The sequence below is a fragment of the Protobothrops mucrosquamatus genome, unplaced genomic scaffold, assembly GCF_001527695.2.
Source record: "Protobothrops mucrosquamatus isolate PMUCROS unplaced genomic scaffold, P.Mucros_1.0 scaffold4, whole genome shotgun sequence".
NCBI lineage: Eukaryota > Metazoa > Chordata > Lepidosauria > Squamata > Viperidae > Protobothrops > Protobothrops mucrosquamatus.
The window spans coordinates 827231-847594 of NW_015386391.1; the positions used below are offsets into that span (position 1 = coordinate 827231).

At 47.0% G+C, this 20364-nt stretch overlaps 1 protein-coding gene across 1 annotated transcript in view; it reads left to right on the forward strand.

The window, feature by feature from the left end:
* The first annotated feature begins 13191 nt into the window (after window positions 1–13191).
* The window catches only part of HTR2C (5-hydroxytryptamine receptor 2C), a 9102-nt gene continuing 1929 nt past the window's right edge, over window positions 13192–20364 (forward strand). The window contains exons 1-2 of the mRNA XM_015832500.1: window positions 13192–13573; window positions 19620–19820. Coding sequence (XP_015687986.1) covers window positions 13192–13573; window positions 19620–19820 — 583 coding nt within the window. The remainder of the gene's footprint in view (window positions 13574–19619; window positions 19821–20364) is intronic.

Here is a 20364-nt window from a genome sequence, read left to right on the forward strand (position 1 = left end):
GGCAGATGATAATAGATAATAATTCTTCAAACATCAAATTAATCTGCAGACTGTATCATCTTCATTTTATAGCAATCGTGCTTTCTGGATAGTCTAATGCAGTGTTTCTCAATCTTGGCCACTTTCAGATGTAGGGACTTCATCTCCCAGCATTCCCCAGCCAGCTTCTTCATGTTGGCTGGGGAATTCTGGGAGTTGAAGTCCATGTAATTTAAAGTCATCAAGGTTGAGAAACACTGACATAGATTATAGTTAAGTTACTCAGTTGTTTCCCAACTGCATCTAACCAGATTCCCAACTAGATTCATCATAAACATACGCCTTTAAAAAAAGTTAATTATGTTTATTTTTAAAAGAGAGGCAGCTGGAGAGAATGTTTGTTATAATTACCTAAGATATTTTTCTTTCAACTGTGAAATATTGGAAGTTGATAATAATAATATTACAGAAATATTTCTATTCTCACTTTTCTATTTAAAACAGTCACAGTGGTATATCATAAATAAAGCCCCACCCAAGGATTTAAAAATAGCACAGGTATCCTAAAATCCCAGGGAAAGCTGCTAAAGTACTATCAGTCTATATTTGCTAATGGCGGCTAACCAACCGGAGGGGTTTTGGTACACTCTCCAAAATGTCGCAGGCGAATTCCTGGACAATCTTTTGCAAGTGGAGCCCAGCTCAGAAAGCTAAATTAGCTTGAACTTGAGACTGACTGGCTGTAAATTTGGGATGCAGACCATCCTTTTAGCCAGCCCAAACAGCTGCCTGTAGCGATAAAGACCACTGCATGGTACATGAGCTACATGGGATTTTAGAAAAGCGGGTTTTTATTTTTAATCTTTCCCCCACCCATCCTCACAGTTGGATTGGAGATTGAAAATCATCTTAGATAAATTGCTTTCGGGAGCACTTTAAAGCTGTGCTACTTTCCAACAAATTCATTTAATGGAAAATTATTTGTAGGAATCACTTTCAGGAGGAGAGCTATGAGACAGCGAGCAAGTGGGCGGAAGGAGAAACAGGAGGAGCAGCCTCCTCAAAATGACATCATCGTTTGTGCAAGGACACCATGACGTCACTGTGGCTTCTACTCGACACCAGCTCTCCCCAGTCCGCAAATGGATGCTTACTATCCGCAAGGGTTAAGCTGTGTTTCCCAAGTTCATTCCTTGGCAGTGGTCAGTTTAGTGGTTTCTTGAATATCTAGGCCCTTGGGAGGCCAGAATTCTCTCAGAAAAAGGGAAAAATAAAGAAAAATAATCTCACTAGCTAGAATATATCTCAGCTTAGTTTTATTCAATGCACTGCATCCATTAAGGGATTGAGGGGACAAAACCCCACCCGTGTTTTCTGTTGTTATATTTAATCACACTTCTAGTCAAATGTGGCCTTTCTGAGTCTTTTATATTATTATTTTTGGAGTAAAACGGGAATCTGGACTCTCCGTAGTTCACTCCCACTTGATAAACATTAAGTGAATGAAAATGTGAAGACAGGTGATGCCAAAGATGGTAGGAATCATCAGTCAGAAGGACCATTGATGAGTTTATTTTATTCACTGAATTGTAACCTTTAGATTATAACTCTCAAAAGACCTGGTGCGTTACGGGAACTGCATTCCAACAGATCTGAAAGGTGAAAATTGGAGAATGAGGTTTGATTATGTGAGTCCAACAGATTATCTGCCATGGTCTCCTCATCCTTTGAGCCAACCGGGTGCCTTTCCCGTTGCGTCGTTCTGCTCTGCAGCCCAAGCCAGGGACTTCTTCATTAACCTTCCCTCTTGCTGGAGTGAGAAATTGCTGCCAGGCTGAACCTTCTTGGGGGAGACGTGGGAAGGAACAGTCCTGAATGCTAATTAACACCCAGGCAATGTCACTGGCTCTGGAGCCCAGGAGAGGCTGCCTTCAGACAGCCTGTTTGCATTGGCAGAGGAGTAACACGAGAACCTTGGGGGAGGGGAAGGAAAGGAGGAGTGGAATCTGATTGAAGATTGATTCCAGCCTGGAGCCATTCCAGAACCAGTGGCCTGTCCTAACCCCGTGGGAATAAATACGTGCCTTTAGATCCGCCTCTGTGAGTGATGCTCACTTAGAAGGGATCTGGGTATCAAGGTTAGAGAGAAATATAAATAAGCTTCCTATTTCATTGTTCGTCCTTCCTCCCTGAAAGAGGCAACTGAAGGACCCTTTGCATGGAAGGGTGCTCCATCTCCAGCCATGATTAGAAAAAGCCCATTATGCCTGATTGTGTGGTATCACAATATGGTGGGACTGAACTACCAGGAGGTAAAATTCAGGTAGAACCCACCCTGGATGTTTAAATGCAGAACTTTTAAAGAGCTTTGAAAACAATGGCAATCATGTTGGTCCATGGAGAAGCACGAATTCTTAACCTATCTTTGGAAATGCCTTCATTTGGCCCAATAAAACTGGAGCAAACAAGAGTGCAGCTTTTGTAGTTCTTCTGGGATGAAGCAGGGGTGAGATTGTAGCCTGGATGCCTCTGGGAGAGGCTGGAGAAGATTCCCCAACTACTGTATGTTGGAGGAGCTGTCCAGCAGCTCAGGACTTAAGTGGTCAGAGCTGCAGAGGAGCTGTCCAGCAAGAGATTTGCTAAGCCTAACCAGGACATGACATCATCCACCCCTGTAGGAGCTTTGGCTGTCCTGCTCTGGCCTTTTTGGACTATCACCAGAACCTGAATCTTGAATGATGCTCAGACAAAGCTTCACTCAAGGAAGATGCTCCACAGCCAGATGGGCAAAGAAGTACTGACCAATATATTGATTCTGCTTCCATGGTCTTAAAGATGATTGGTGATGCTCTGGAGGTGGAATAATTCTGAATCAAGAATCAGTAAAGGTGTCCTAGTCCAGACTCTCCAATTTGATCAACTGCAGATGTGCGGACATCAGATTTTTTCCATCCAATATGGTCTTTTTAGAGAATTCTAGGAAAGGGTTAGCAGTAGAGTCTTCCTTTTCCCAAGGAAATCCCACTGGGTTGAATATAGCCCAAGTGAATAATGGTAGAATCTGGTGGAGTCTCCATCTGCAGCCTGCCTTCTCTCCTAATCCTCAGGTGGTTAAAGAGAGATTTTGTGAGAGAGCTCTTTGGGTTGACTCCCTTGTCCATTCCTGGCCCAGTCCTTGTTTTCAGGCAAAAGTCATCCTTCCTTAAAGATGAATATCAACTGCTTATTAGATGTTCTTTAGACAAGTGAGAGTTACTCCCTTCATTTCCAGGGGCCAAATACCAAAAAGGCTTTTATCGGGCACAAAATAAGATGATATGACGTGCACCAGTGCTCATTTTGTGGACCGCCACTGTGCTATTTCCCCTCTAGTTAAATCCTTTCTGAGATCCTAGATATTCCTGGAGTTCAGCCAGGAGTTACATTAGCTTATTAAGTGTTGAATTAAAGAGGTGCAATCTGCCTTAATAGAAGTTGTGCTCATTAAAGAATGTATATTGTTCTGATTTCCACTCCAGTTCGGGACACTTAATTTGTCTGCCTTATTCTCCAACCAGGCATGGGGTAGATTCTAATTATCCACATCTTGCCTGGCTGTTCTTGAGGAGAACTGCAATCCAACCAGCTTGAGGCCTGATCGGAAAACATCTCTGAAACACTCAAAGAAGGGTGGGGGTCCCTGGGAAGTGGGGAGTGGGCCATTTCATCTGCTTGGATCCCTCCCCTTCCAAGCCCTGCATCGCTTCCTAACCTTGCTAGAGCAAAATTGGACAGCTCAAAGAGAGAGGGATGGAGCATCACTGCAAGGTCTTTGTGGAGACAGAGAGATATAACCCAGAGAACATAAAGATGGGCACCAGATGGGTTAATTCTGCAAAGCCGGGCCAATCCCATCTATTTCGCTGCCTGTCCCGAGGGCTCCGCACACGGGGTCTCCCGAGACCTGAAAATCAAGCCAAAGGCTTGACCTCTGCCAGCAGCAGTAGATTAAAACCAGCGTAAGCAATCAATAGCCTCTCCTTTGTGATTCTGTGGTTATTTTTCTAGTCAGCCCTATTGGATCACACACACACACAATTTAAATTTAAATTTCATTTGAACACCTTTGGTATGTATTACATTTATAAGCCACCCATCTCACTCTGCAAAGGGATTCTTAGTTAAGGTCATGGAACAGATGCTGTTGATGCTAATTTAAATATTTGTGGAATTTGCTTCTCAAAATGGACGAGAGCTGGAGATGGTGGAGACGCAGACCTCCCTGGGCTGATCCCTTGGGAAAGCCACCAGGAATGAATACAAGGGACTTGCTTTTGAGGAGTGAGGTTGGGTGCTATGCACCCCCCTTTTCCACTAAGGAAACCTTTCTTGAGGGACATTTGGAAATGGAAATTGTGCCTCCTGGCTCACAATCACAGCCAGGAGCCCTTCTGGTCAAATCTGAGATGTTTGAAGTCTTTGTAAAGTCTGCTGTGAGTTACTTTGCTCCTCATACCATAAATTGTGGAATGACATAGAATGATCACCGTCTACATTTTGCTGTATGTCTCCGGATTCCCAAAGAATTGTACAATCCCCCTTTAAAATGTGTATTTTTAAATATGATGCATTATAAAAGGTTTTCGAAGCATGATATTTCAACTTGTCTTTTGATGAATGTAGGATTCTGGAAGGGATTTATGGCTGAACAGGGGCCAAATTCCCAGGGCTAAATACGTAGCAAATGGATCAGCCTGTCTTGTCTTTATTTAAAAGAGATGGGAATATTTTATATAATGGCTGATACAGTCACAATATGACGCATATGAAACTACTTTGATTTAACTTTGTCATCATGCAGACTATTTATTGCAATTTAGCTTGTTCCTTGCTGCCTTTTCCATAAAAAGCATCCACAGTCAAAATAGATAACCAATTTTTTTTAAAAGCTAAAACAATAAGTAATTATCAAAGAAAGAATAAAAGGGTATTGAAAAAAGAGATTCAAGTGAACAACCAATTTTTTTTTTAAAAAACCCTCAGAGATAAAAATCAAAAACTTGATTTTGATTACTACTGATGGAAGAAGATGCTGTATCTAGTGGCTGGGCATTCAACCTCTCTTCTTCTCTCATCTCAGAATGCTTTGCTGGCCTTTGCTTAAATCATGGCAACATCTGGAGATGTTCACCATGCTGAATTCCAATGGAGAGGAAGAGCTGAGTTGCAGCTAGCCAGATGGTGAAGCAGGAACTTCTTGGACCTCCTTTGGGCATCTTGACCACCTTAGAAGGGCCCAGAGACTTCATAGGCAGCCTCTCCACTAACTATCTTGGACTCGTGCTGGCTTGAAAGGCAACGGGTGAACATTGCCTAGGTAAGGCACAACATATGTTGCTTTGTTCTTTGTCTCAGAGGGCTCTTCAACAGGGTGGAAAGTGAGACTGCATGAAAATTAAGAGACCTCAATCTCACCTAATCCCCAGAATCTAGGAACATGGGAAATGTAGTCTTCCAGAAGTTCCAGTTTCTTGGTGGAGATTTGATCTTCTAAAAATGACATGTGTGGCAGAACATCATACTGGAGCACATGTCCAATAATTTCCCAGGCTCAAGGAGACATAATTTTCTGGGCACCTGGAATCTCAGAGACTCTGGGCAATTATACCTGCATGTTGACCTCTGTCAAAATCAGAAAGCTGGTTTTCCTTTCAAGCCAGAAAATGTCTTGCGAGAGAGGAAACTCAGTTTATAATCTAGGTGGTCCTCCCAGGGTGAAGCTCTTGCTCTTCTGAAGGAGACGAATGGCTTCTGCACCTGGAAGCTCTGTCCTGTCTTGGGTTGAGCTGCCAAGACGTTTATCCACACCCCTCTCTGATAGCAATTGCAGCAATCTTTATCTGATTAAAGATTTAATTGGTCTTTATTGCACTGGACTTTTAATTACCCTCCCTGTCTTCGTCTATGATTTATAGTGGGCTTGGCTTGGCTTGCCTCACCTGTTTAAAGTTTAAATAAGAATATTTGTTATTGTTTTTGCTAAAAAATATCCCACCTTCTCCTGTGGACTTTTGCTGTCCTGACTTCTCTGCAATGCTTCATGAGGCCATGAGACCCAAAACAAATACATTTGCAGTCAGATTAGGAGCCGAGAGGGATGAAAAAGACCGACTGCTGCTGTGTCATATTTTGTGCAATGGGAAACTGGGAGCGAACATAAAAATTCCATCTTAGACTCAATTGTCTTTTGTGGCCTTTCCAAAATCTAAACATAATTTAATCTAATTGCTGCTACTAAAGGAGAGGTGTGTGAGTTTCAGTACAGTGCACTGAACACCACTTTCTCTGGCAGTAGATTGCTACCAATAAACAAATTGATTAACTTAATGAGATGCATGCAAATGTCCAAGAGCAATTGGAGCGGAGTTCAGCAGTAAAGCAATATCTTTCTGTGATTAGAATCCTGGAGACGTCTTTCCATTCCCTCCAAGCAAAAGTTGCTGAAGGTAGGGCCTTTTGTCCTGAAAACTCTGCGACCTGCGTCTCAGTTCATCGGAAAAACGCGTTAAGTCTTTCCCTGAAAGGTCCCAAGCTCCGTTATGTGGGGTTCATCTGGGCTAGCCCATAAGATGCTTTGTTGCCCATAAGATGCTTTGTCTTTCCCTGAAAGGTCCCAAGCTCCGTTATGTGGGGTTCATCTGGGCTAGCCCATAAGATGCTTTGTTGCTTCATTCATAATTTTTTGGAGTCTTTCCCCATATCCTACTCTATGAACCGTGGGTCACAGAACCACAAAATCAGAGGAAGGCAAACGCTTTGCATATTGTGTAAAGCCAGCCTCTGAGGACACACAAAGGATGGAGGGTCTACATTATGGATGGGACCATCTCCTCTGGTCTAGTTGAGCCTCCCATTAACCCCAAATCGGGTCTCTACCCTGCTGTGCTGTTTGTGGAATAAACTGCTGATGGAGTCGGGTAGGGTTCCCTGCCTTGCTTCGTTTAGGGCTAGGGTTAAAGGCTTGTTTATTTTCCCAGGCCTCTAAAAAGCTTTAGTTTTATTGTTCATGTTTGTTTTCATTTTTGGTCCTTTTTATGGAAGATTTCATAACATTTTTATAAGCCGCCCAAACCTATAAAGGGACAGGAAATAAATTTCCTAAATAAAAGAACTCCATAAATCTCCCTGGAGGTAATAAACGTTTTGCTTATGGCTACCCGAAGTAGCTGTTTATGCAGCAGATAGTTGCCTTCAGAAAGATCCGATGGCTCCAGAGACACATTGATTCCACCAGGGCATCCTGGGGGTCCCCAGTTGCAGGGCAGGGGTCTGATATTCATGCTGCCCCAGCATGTCCGTGGTTGGCTGCAAGGGATACCGGCTGGGGGTACCAGTCCCCCCACCTACCCAACGCCTTCTGGAACTCCACCAGCTTTCCCAGGAAGTCTAGATAGATAGATCAGTGTTCCTCAACCTCGTCAACATTAAGCTGTGTGGATTTTAACTCCCAGAATTCTCTAGATAGCTGGAATCCTGGGAGTTGAAGTCCACACAGCTTAAAGTTGATGAGGTTGAGAAATACTGCAATAGATTGTGAGATTTCAAAATATCTGGGCTGTTTTTGAGGCTCTTTTCTCTTCTGGATTTCTTGCATCCAAATGGCATCTGACGGATTGCTAAGGTGCCTCTCCAGATGCAACGGCTGTTGCACGGCTCTACCTGTTGAATGCTCGTGGCCTCGCAGAAACTTCAGGATGCACCTCTCTGCACTGGACGAGAGCCAAAGTCTTCCTTTGCTCCCTGCCTCTCACTTAGCCAGCACAAATTATCTCCAAGGCTTGCTTTTCTGCCAATTTGTGTTGTACGGCATCTGTTAAAAAACAAACCAATCTCCACAGCCCCATGGTTGACACTGTCAAGCGGAGGTTCCATCACTGGACCTTAATTTCCCCAAAGCCTTTTTTCTCCCAGAGAATAGAATTTGTCATTTAAAAAACAAAAACAAATAAAACAATGCTTTGTTTAACTCATTCCTGAATTAAAAGGAAATGACTCCGTCAATGCATCTCCCTGCCAATTTGTGTTTCCCCTGCTAATAATACGTTGTTCCTTGAATAGATTAAAATTTGGGGGAATTAGTCAACAAATGAACTCACGTAATGGTTTAATGAAGAGGGAGATTTGCCTTGGTAATTGGGCGAATTGTTCTTGGCCAACCTGATTGGCCGACTTCCGTGGTCGGCTGGCTGGCCGGCCTGGCAGGGTTATAGGGACCTTTCCTATGGAAGTGGGGGGGGGTCCCTGGCAGGAAGCAACTGAGGGGGATGTGGCTAACCAGAGGGCTGACCAAAGTGTCATAGGGAGCGTGTCCATGGAAAGTTGCCGCCATCGGCTTTGACGAGCAATCATTTGAGGACAAGGAGGCCAACAGAGCTGCAAGACTTTGGGGAGACGAGGCGGAGACGTTGTGGGGCTGGCAGGAGGAGGGCTGCTCGTTCTGAGGTCAACAAAGGCAATTCTGGGGAAGAGGAGGAGGACGGGCTCCGGGTCCTTGGCGGTGATGGCTGGTGGCACTTTTTGTGGCAAAGTCTTACAGGGAAAGCTTCCGTGTTTGGTGACATCCTCTGTTGCTGGACAACAGTTTCTGAGGAGGAGGAGGAGGAGCCGTTTTCCTCCTCATCCATCGTGTGCCCAGCTGGCTTAGAACAGGGTGATGGATCAGGTAGCTTTGGCCCGATCCAGTAAGGATCTTCCTGCATGCTTCTAAATCCAAGAGGTTGAAGGGCTCTAAAGAGCCTTTCTGGGGCTCGTCCAACTTGTGAACAAAAAGGGGGGAATCGTTTCCCTCATGAGTTATGGAGGACACATCGGGCAGGCCTGTCTGGCAATTCTCAAAATGAGAAAGTGCTTCATCTGGAAACGGGCTGTTTAGTTTCCTCTGTTCTTTGACAAAATAAATGTTGGTGTTAACAAAACAGGCCTTATTGTTTCTAGGCCCTTTGCCAATGCTGCTGCCTTTGGAACTCCCTGCCACTCCTGAACAGACCGAGGCCCTGGTCTCCTTCAGAAGTGCTCCTGGTTGGAGCCCGCTGTGGGGTGGCCCCAGATGCTCCTTTCCAGACCAGGCAATGGGACGGGCTCTCCGGTTGTTGGCCTGGGCCGTTCTGAGGAGGGGGCGGCTGAGGAGCCCGGCTGACCTCTGGGGAGAGATGGCCATAATTCAGCTGTCAGATTCTTCAGGAAAGCCGGGTGGGTGGACAGCAGGAGGAGGAGGAGGAGGAGACGGGACAGGCGGGTGAGGAAAGCAGCTTCACTGAGGATTCGCACGGCCTGGAAGCACGCGGGGAGGAGGGTCTTCACAACCCCCCTTTGTCTGCTGCAGAATCAGGACTGTGCTTCTGGCTTTGAGGGGCGGCAGCTAAAGCCAAGCGAGTCCAGCTGCAGGCAGCAGCAGTTGGAGGAGATGAAGCCCCGCTGGAGCAGCCGAAGGGAAGGAAGAAAACAACTCCAGCTCTTGAGTCATCATCGCAACTTGTGGAGCGCTGATTCATGCCACAACTGGGAGCACCATGTTCCACGTTTGGCTCTGCCGTCTTCGCTGTCGTCAGAGGCAGCCAACAATAGCTCAGGCGGGGGGGGGAGGGAGGGAGGGGACCTGCAGCCACCAGAAAACGAGGGAGTTGAGCTCTCTCGGGCGGGAGGTGGGGACAGTCAGGGAGGAGTGGACCCCTCCTGGGGGGCTGAGAATGGCCGAGTGGGGCAGATCTGGGCTAGGGCAGCCGAAGGGGGCTCTGGCTGCAATCCTGCCTGTCTGAAGCTGGCATTGGGGGGGGGGGCTCAGGGATGGGGGCTGCAGCTGAGCACCATGGGCGTGTGAAGTGCCTGCCTTCTCTATGGCCTGATTCTTATTCTTGATCTGTTTTGGAGACCAAGCCAAAAGTAGCTCAATCAATCAGAATAGAGTTGGAAGGGACCTTGGAGGTCTTCTAGTCCAACCCCCTGCTCAAGTAGGGGACCCTATGCCATTCTGGACAAATGTCTGTCCAATCTCTTTTCAACAGCCTCCAGGGATGGAGCACCCACAGCTTCTGGAGGCAAGGAGTTCCACTGGTGAATTGTTCTCACTGTCAGGAAGTTTCTCTTTAGTTCTAGGTTCACCAGAATGTTCTCTCAACTGTTCCTTCTGCAGGTCAAAGTTAATCATTTTTTTGACGACAGAGACATTCTCTGATAACCACAGTTCCTTGAGAGTCAGTTGTGAGAAACCCGTGGCCTTTGGGTCATTAGCTGACACCGACTGCAAGATCTCAAAATTTTCTGGAAGACTTTTTAGATAGGACTTGGGGGGATTGTGTGGAACAAAGTTTGATGCACTGGCCTTGTATCCCCCCCTTTAAAGATGCTCCTTCCCCCTAAAATCAACACCTATGTGCACTCCAGCACTGTCAGGAGAGATCCAGGCTGGGTCATCCTGACATAATATTAACTGGGGTTCTACCAATTACAAGCCAAAGTGAATGACAAGCCATTAAGCTGAAAATTAGCTAAGGAAAGGGAGATAAAGGTCGAAAGGGTGGAAGAGAGGTTGAAAACTTCACAACTAATGTTGGGAAGGTGTACATAATTCACGAGTTTATTGCAAGACTATTACATGCCTCTTTCCTTTAATGTAGGGATTTCAGCCCATTTTAATGAGCTAATAAGAGCAGAGCTTTGCCTTCGCAGAGGTGAAGATCAAGTGAGACGATGCTGTTGGGTTCAACCTGTTCCTGAACCAGATTGCAGAACAGGCTGGCTTGAAATGGGCGTACTCTAGGAGATTTGAATTTGCTTGCTCTTCGCTCCAGTGACCAAGGAGCCTTCGCCTCTTGAGATTACGGCTGAAAGCATTTGGGGCTGCAGGATCCCACCCAGGCAATTTTCAGATGGTTCTAAGCCTGGCTGGCCCAGCAACTGAAAACAAAAACTCAGTGCAAACCGTCAAGGGCAGAGCTAGAGAGAGAGAGAGTTGAGATAAAGAGCTTGGGAAGTCAAAAGTGGCCCCTGGGCTGTGACTTTCCTGGGTGCAGATGGGGCTCCTCCTCCCGAGCATTCCCACAGACGAGCCCTTTGGAGGAGGCCCTGGGCCCAGGCTCACTTCCAAAAGTCAGCTAACTTCATTAAGCCATTTTTAGAAGGCAGATCAAACAATCCAATTATAGGGAAAAGCATTCAGTTAGGAAACTAAAAATAGCAGCAGGAGAAAGTTTGAAAGCCAGCGAAGAGGCTGAATCGCTGAAAAAGCTTTTGAAAAGTCGGGCCATCTTCGTCCCTTGGAAGATCACTCCAAAGATGAGGGGTCACCACCAGAAAGGCTTCCAAGGAAGGTGGGAAAGTCAAAACATTACACTGAAAGTCCTCAATTTGTAACCCATCATTTAGTGATTTTTCAAAGTTACAACAATACTGGAAAAGGGGACTTCAGACCGGTCCTTGCACCCAGGCCGCTGCATCCCAATGGTCAGGTGGCACAAATTCGGACACTTGGCAGCCGGCATGTAGAACCTGCAGAGCCCTCCGAATCAAGCGGGTGTTTCTTGTGTGAGTGTGTGTGTGTGGGGGGGTCCCCATATAAAATGCTCCAGAAGCTCTTTGCCATGCTGTCTTAGGATGCTCAGAACCTCTCCTGTGGCCTCCCACACATCCTCCCCCAGCTTTAGTGGGGATCACGGTCGTTCTTGTGTTAGCTTTGAAAAAGACATTGCTCTGTACGAATGCCCCTTCTCTATCGGACTCTCTTGGAGTTGTAAGAATACCTCTGCTAGCTTTCACCAATGTTAGCCTCAGTAAATGGGTTTAACAGACCTTTACCAGCCTCTTTGGCTCCCTCGGGGTTGAATGCATCGGAGAGTCCCCTGGGTTTGGCTGGCCTGGCCTGCAAGTAAAAATGGATGTGAGCGAGTGGCAGTCACAGCGTCTCTAGGGATTGTCCCCCTCGGCTCCCTGGAGCCGGCAGCAGGTCTGGGCTAAAGGTTTCCTGCTCTCTTCCTGACATTGATTTAGCCTCTGGGCTTTGCTGCCAGGCCTGGCCTCCTGCTGCAATGAGGCCGGTGTTCCTCCATCATCAGGAGGCAGGGAGATAAGAAGGAAGGGAAGCGAAAAGAGGGTGGAACAGCCATCACTCCCAGGGCTTCCCCCAAGCCAGCCTCTTTGGGAGGCGCTGGACCACAACTCCCCTCTTGCCAGCTGGGGATGCGGGGCTTGGTGTCCATGTGTGGTCCCTGGGCAAGGCCAACGCCCAGGAGGTGCCTCCTTGAAGCGCTTCCTGAGTAGCTGTTCTTCTCCAGGAGAGGCTCTCATGTTGGTCTCCGTTTTCTCTGCCATTTCTTTAGGGCCTTGTGGAGGAGATGTGATGGGTGTGTCTCCCCCAAATCTCCTCCCCTCTTTGCTGCTTTGTTGGCCTTGTGGGATGTCCCACCCTCTCTGGAATTAGACTCACAACTGGCTTTTATTAGCCAAAATGAAATTCTCCCCCTTCTTGAATGGCTGTGCTGTTTCTCCTCCACTCGTTCCAAATATTTCCATGTAGGGCAATTATTCCTTTCTAGCTTTCTTTGGCCTGGTGGAAGTGGCGGGGCTGAGAATTCCCCTGGGGCAAGAGTCACATTCCATCCGCTGCAGGAAAGACACAGAAAGTTTTGGGGTGCCTTCAAAGGTTGTGGAAGCAAAGCTTTTCTGGGCCAGACTGAGCTCTTTGCTGATGAAGAGCCCCTTCTTCGGGATGCTTCATTCTTCCGCCGTGGGGCGCTGTACATGAGACAAACGGAGGGCTTGGAAGCCCGCCAGGGGGTTCTTCTACCAGGCTTGGCACTACCAGAGGAGAGAAGTGAGACTTCTGGGTGTGGGGGAACAGAGCTGGTGGGGAAACCACACATCTGTGCTCCTGTCCTGGTTTTGCACCAGCGGCTGTGTGAGTGAAGGTGTCTCTTTCTTTCAGAGAATGCTGGCCTTGAGGACACGGTGGATATTGCTGCCAAGATCACATCACTCCTCACCAGCTGACCTCTTCAGGCTCTGGGCCCTGGCCTGCATGGCAGCCTGGAAGAACATTGTTCTGGCTTCAACAAGCTTTCATCCGCTATGGAAGGTCAAGCACCTTTGTTGGGCCAGCGCTGGGCCATCCAGTGGTTGCCTTCTGCCTTCTCCCCTCTGAGAAAGGGATTGATTTGCAGGTGCTCCTGAGGAGAGCCAAGGATGAGTGCCCTCAATGGGGGAGGGATTCTTGGCTTGACCACAGTATCCATCACTCTGGACTTCAGCCTGCACAGCAGCTTGATGGCTTGGCCACTGAGTCACAATTTGACTTGGAATCACAGTTTGCCAACAACCGATCCTCTGAATTCCTCCATGGGGGCAGACATCTCTCGAAAGTCCATCAAGGAGAAGAACTGGCCAGCCCTCCTGATTCTGGTCATCATTGTCTTGACTATCGGTGGGAACATTTTGGTTATCATGGCGGTCTCCTTGGAGAAGAAGCTCCAAAACGCCACCAACTACTTCCTGATGTCCTTGGCTGTGGCGGACATGTTGGTGGGCATTCTGGTGATGCCAGTATCTCTGATCACTATTCTCTATGGTAAGTCCGCCACTGTTAGTGTCAATAAGAGGGCTGTGGTGCCTTGGGACAAGTGCCTTTCAATGAACGCATGAGCAGGGTTGCCTTCTTTCTTCTCTGCTGTTCCCACTGGTCGACCTGAGCACAGGAGGGCACCCAGTTTGAGATGGGACCTGCTCTCTACCTCTCCCTTTGGGGGACTGTTTTGCATGTGCAGAAAGCACTGGCTTGTAGTAGCCACAGGAGGAAGAGCTCCAGAGCCAAGAGTCTTCAGGGGATGGTCTACCGATCTGTGGGTCTTCAAAGGGGCCAGTGACACTAATGCTCAGATGATGGGATCCTTGTGGGCAGCAGAAGGGAAGTGGGGTTTTGTGGCATCTCTTACTTTCATTCAGTGTTTCCCAATCTGGGCCATTTGAAGCTGTGTGGACTTCAACTCCCAGAATTCCATGCTGGCTATGGAATTCTGGGAGTTGAAGTCCACGCTTCTTCAAATGGCCCAGGTTGGGAAACACTGAACCCATTGATGTAGGCGACTGAGATTTGGGAAATCATTGCAAAAGCTGTACTTCATGGCTGAGCACCCTGCGCCAAGGGTGTTGGCCAAGAGAAGGGTGAGGAGACGGATGGAACAGTGGTCCAGAGACTTAGAATCCTGTCCCCCCTATTCTGCTTCCAATCTCTGGAGATGATTCTTTGGGGCAACTTCAAAGCTTAGACAGCTTTCCAGAGGAGAAAAAGCTGCTTGGATCAATTGGCCTTCCCTTCCCCCGTCCATCAGGTGCCCTTCAATTGGATAGGAACACCGTTTTTCTCTTCTGCACATAAGGGAAATGCAGTCCTCCAGAGCAGATGTGCCAGCTACAGGTCATGGGGGTGGAAGATGGACACATCTGGAGAATGCCTGGTTTGAGAGCTGCTTTTATAGTTTCCCTCAATTCTTGAAACAATGTTCATTCTTGAAAAAGCAGACATGTCCTCTTTCCCCACATGGGTCTTCCCCTCATGTCTTCCTCAGCCATCTTCTTTCTGTAGAAGTCAGGATTCCCTGATCTGTGCCCGGTTGCAGCGCCTTTGAAGGGGCCACCAGGTCTGTCTGCTGGGAGAGACTGGAGCAAAGGGTTGAAGGGCTAAGCCTTCACTATTCAACTTCTTCTCGTGTCTGACTGACAGGCAACTGTTACGCCTGACATCTTATGTGTTTTCCGCCACAGCAAGATCCTGAAGGACTAATTAAAAATCTGTGCTAATAAATAGAAGCCAAGGTGGAGAGGCATAATAAAAACTGTTGAGTTTGAACTCCTGGAAAGCAGGATCGGAGTGTGAAATCTCAGGAACAAGAAAGCCGACCCAGCCCTTAAGGAAGGAACATGGTGTGTTTTCTTGGCAAACCATTCTTCAGTCTTTCTCACATATTAGGACAGAATGTTCTTCAGTCTTTCTAGAAGAACATACAGGAATATGGATAATAGCAACAGGATGTTGAACTATCTCTAGTCAGATGGGTTAGAAAGTTGGCAGTCCTCACCTAGCCTCGGAGGTTAAGCAAGGTTTAACACTAACCCTAATTTGGATGAGAGTCCACCAGAAATTTCTGAAGGTCTGAAGCTTATCCTGGAAGTTGAAAAAACTTCCTGGAGGAAGAGAAGGACCAACTGCTTCCATAATGTTGCCAAGAGAAGATTATGGATGTTGTCTGCGGAGTTCCCAGGAGCTGAATTTGACTCCAGGAATCTTCTTGGGTTGAATGCTGTACCTTCTGAGGGAATCGTAAGAGAAGAACAGGGAGAACTGGAGGGCAGAGTAAAACAGGTTATCAGTTTAGAATCCAGGCGTTGCCACAAGAGACCCAAGTCCAGCTCCCTCTTGAATTTCGTTGACACTTATCTAGTGCCAATTTACTGCTGATGGTTGATTGACCAGATTCTTGTGTATAGGCTTCAGTAATCATTCACAAATGGTCCTGATTCTTTGCGCCTGATAGGAACATAAGAATCCAAATTTTAATTTGATTGGAGATCTGCTTCCCTGCCTTTCTTCCACACCCAACTGAGTTTGTACAATGCAGAAGACCAGAATGTGCTTGGCTAAATGTTGGGGGTCAAGAGGTAAATCCAATCTGGTTGGTTAGACTACACTTCAGTGGGTTGTGCTAACTGGTTAACTGGTTTAATTATTAGTTGATTTTTATCTTACCTTTCTGGCAGGAGTTCAAGGCAGCTCCACAATAACAGCCTTGGGGCTGGAGAAAGAGGGTCTTCCATGGCTGAAGGTGGAGTAGAAGACAGTCCCAACCCCCTTAACCCCCTCCGGTCTCATATTTCTCCGCCTTTCATCTTTAGCTGTTTCGCCTGACTTCATGCTGCTCTTTTCATTGCTCTCTTGTGTTTATTGATCATTGTTTTGTTTTTAAATGTTGAAACGCCAAGATTCCCACAAGCAAAAGAGCAGCTTGGAGTCACTCCAGAAATACCCAATTACCTCCTCGGCTCTACAAGCCAGAATTTCTGCGGCAAACATTTTCAGTTTTCAAGACAAACTTTGCGTGCACATCACCTGGGGCCTTTTTATGCTGAAGGCAAGGGCAACTGGGGGCTGACTCCACAAAAAGGGATGGTTTTGTGCTCTAAATTGGGGCTTGGCTGTTCTTCTTTTTCAACCTTGCTTCTTGCAACTCCGAGCTTCCTCTTGAGGATAGATGCAGAGCTTTAAAGTGCCAGGTATATCCAGATATTTTGCAGATAAACTGATTCACACACAGAGCCCCTCCCTGTTCACTACGTAGATTTAGCGTTTCCCAACCTTAGCAATTTTAAGCTGGGTAAACTTCAACTCCCAGAATCCCCCAGCCAGCATAGGGAGAATTCTGGGAGTTGAAGTCCACATAGCTTAAAGTAGCTGAGGTTGAGAAAAGCTGCTCAAGAAATGGTCGGCGATATCTGTCTCTCTGGCTTGGGGCTAAGAAGCCACCTCAGCTCCTGCTGCCAATGGAGGCAAGCAGAACTTCGGAAGACCAGCAAGGAAGCAGCTTGGCTGAAGTGAAGGAATATGTCCAGGTCAGGCAGCTCTTTAAGGCAGATGGCCCTGCTTCTCCCCCAAGGGAGGACATTAGCCTGCTCTCTCCTCTCAGAGGGGGCAAAATGCCACCTTAACTATGAGCACACCTGCTTCTCAATCCCTCAAGGTTTCTCACACCAAATGTAGAGCGAGACCAGCTCTGCCTCCCTGACAAGGGAGTCCTATCCTTGTGAAATCAGTTGTTTCATAGCCGCACTTACATTAGCTTCTAGCAAGAACTTTTTTTTCACATAGTTTACACATATTTGCATTCTCAGATTTAAGTGTTTGAAAGACCTCATGGGTCTGGTTTAAGAAGCAAAGAAGACCTCTGTGCCTCTGAAGGAAACATCTCCATTGCCCAAGCTCTGCCATTTTTAAGATGTATGTGCTGCAATGTTGGCTGGGGAAATTGGTGGGTTGAAGTCCACGCATCTTAAAATTGCAGAAGTTGAGAAGCACCCACTTAATGCAATACCCAGGGGAAAAAATCTCCCTGTGCAAACACAGCAATGACCCCAACTCCTGGCTTATAACTCACTCAAGAGACATTCCCACAGCACGTATGTTTTGTCTGTTCTTTAAAAAATCTCAAGCACTGCAAAGTAGTAAACACAGGAAATTAAACAGGGCCGGTTTATTTCTAGCAGGCCCACATACCTGTCACTTTGCCCTGAGGGATAAAAGGTGGAACACCTCCACTGCAGAACATCTGCTCGTTCTCCCAGGTCTGCTCAACTGGTTCCCTTGAAACCCTGGGGAGCAGCTGCCACACTGAGCTTGGTGGATCTTTATCATAGGGCATTCTCTTGGCTCAGTCCCTGGTCTGCAGAGGAATGGGATCTGGCATCTCAACTGGGCTGGGAAAAGTCTGCAGCCTTGGAGAGCCACCAACCAACAAAGAAGACAATTCAGGGCTGAAGAGAGAAAGAAATGGCCGGGTCAGTTTCTGAAGGAGACACCGTCATCCATGAGCGAGGCTACCTTTTAGTAAGAAGGGAGAGATCTGAGCATCTTTCCCAAATTGTGACAGTCCATATTTGAACTGAGGAGAAGCTGTAGCCATCCAGGATCTGTTGGAATCCTCTGTCTGCCACCGACCAGCTCTGGCAGTTTGAATCCCTTCTCTGATACTCCCACATGAGGCCTGGAACCCTCGGTTGGGTTACTTCTTCTCAAGAGCTTCCATGTGGAATTGCCTCCTTTGCCAGTAAAGTCACACCCTCATCATCTTGGTCTTGCCCTGTGCCAAAACCAAATATGGCCCAGAGCAAATCAGAGGGAAAGAAAACTAACGATGAAGGCCACAACAAATATTCCAGGAGTAATTAGGAGATCTACAAAAAGGAAGCGAGGGAGTCTGGCACACCCGTGCAACCTGAAGTGCAGGCCCGCCTGGCCGTAACGCTCCAGGAGTGTTGAGAAATGCAAATTGTAGCTGAAGTTCATCCGTCTGTCAACTGCCAGGCTGCGGTGTGCGCTCTCCGCCGCTGGGGAGGACCCATCAGTCCATCTGCAGGATCTCGTCTGAGACGGAGGCAGCTGGCTTTTCAACCTTGTCAGGAAAGTGAATGCCATTAACAAGTTCAGCTGGAAAATTAATCCATTATTTCCTCTGAAAAGTCCAGGAGGGCACTTTGGATGCTGGAAGGCAGAGCAGTCTTCGGAGAAAGGAGGGGAGGAATTTTCAATAGACTTAAACAATTTCCTATTTCTGGTGCTTTGATTGACGGCTACCAGTTGCTGTTTTTATCGCAGCTTCTCCCCTCTTGCCTCGGGCGCTTTAGAGAGCTCTGCGGGGCTCAGATGTTTCCTTTGGCATCGCAAAGCTGACCATGTTTTAGAGATTGATGGTATTCGGGACACGGCTCATCGTTTTACATTTATTTCCTTAAACCATTTATATCTCTTTTGTTTAAACACACAGAATCCAGACTGCTTTTGAAAATGCCTAAAACTGGGAATGTGCAATCCAGCTTGTCTCTGGATACACAAAGGATTTGAAACAGCCTTTGTGCATATTTGTTTTTCAAGGGGACCTGGAGGATGAAAATGCCCTGGCTGGACACTTACAGAACGGCAGCCCCTTTGAAAGGTGTTTGGGGCCGTGTACAGGTACAGCCCCTCGCTGCAATTCAACAAGGCAGCCGTGCTGTGGAAAGACAGGTTCTCTGCAGGGATGAAAATGGGAGCCTGTTTTTTTAAGGGCTTCACTTGTTAAAATTGTCCTTTTTCAGATTCATCCTCATACCTTATTACAGCCAGGGAATGTAAAACACAGATAAAAATAGCAAAATAGAACTCTGGATGACATCAAGATGATCAACAAATAAACTGAAACATAACTATGGGAGGCTTTGCATTAATATTTTATTACATTTAAGAAATGCCCCCAACCCCAATGCACAATTTTGCTTGTCACATTAATCATGTTAAATCTTGGGACAAATTCCAAAAGATTGCCTAGAGATTTGGACTCCTCATTTTGGAACAGAAGAAGCTGCATGGTGTCTTCTGCCTAAGTTCGCTTGGCACCCCAAGTGTGGAGCAGGGTCCTCATCCAGGGCCTTCCAAGCTTCACCAGCAAGCTCCGTTTACTCAGCAGGAAGCAGTCACCAAACCACCCATGGTGGGAATCTGTAGCCGTCAGGATGTGATATTTATACCTTTGTAATCCACAGGTCTTAAAGTTGCCATGGTTGGATCCCCCCTGATCTAGAAGATGGTTTTCTCCTGGGTGGGTTTTCTTCCCCAGTGACTCCCCGTGAGGGTTCCTCTCCCTGTTCCTGGATCCTGTCGTGGATGTGGTACCTCCTGCAGGGCAGGCGCTTTGCCCCAGCATCGCTCAAGGGCAGTTCCTGTGTGGTACCCAGCTTGTGGTTGAGTGATTGGGGAGCCTCCTCCTCCTCTTCCTCCCTCCTCCTCCTTCCTCCTCCTCCCCCTCTGTTCTGGGCTGGAGCCCTCTTCTGCTCACGTCTCCTTCCTTGCCTCTCCCTTCTCTCTCTTCCAGATTATGCCTGGCCCTTGCCTAAACAACTGTGTCCCATCTGGATTTCCCTAGATGTGCTCTTCTCTACGGCCTCCATCATGCACCTTTGTGCCATCTCCCTCGACCGCTATGTCGCCATCCGCAACCCTATTGAGCACAGCCGGTTCAATTCCCGCACCAAGGCCATCATGAAGATCGCGGCCGTCTGGACCATTTCGATGGGTAAGTGGTCCCTCTCGTTGACCAAGGCCTTGTCCTCAGGGATGTTCTGTTGAAAAGGATAATCACAATCATAATAAAACAATACGTTCGAGACCTTTGTGTTGTCTGGGCTGAAGGACGGCAGGTAATCAATTGCTGCGAAAAACCAAAGGTATTTTCATTCAAATGCTTGGAAGAGTTTATTCAAGAGGAATCTTGGTTCCTCTCCGTGTTACCTGTTTAATATTGTATATTTAAAATGATTCATTTCAGTTAACCAATCAATCTTCTACTAGATTTAACCTAGATTTTATTAGACTTAGTCTTCTTCTTCTTTTTTTTTTTTTTACAGACTGGAGCCAGTCAGTCACTCATTCAACCAATAACAGATCAATCAATGCTTCATGAGCAGCTGCCTAGAACAGTGTTTCTCAATCTTGTCAATGTTAAGAAGAGTGGACTTCGTTTGGAGAATTCTGGGCGTTGAAGCCCCCACCTCTTAACATTGCCAAGGTTGAGAAACACTGCTCTAGGGTAACATGTGGCAGCTTCTCCCCCCCCCCCC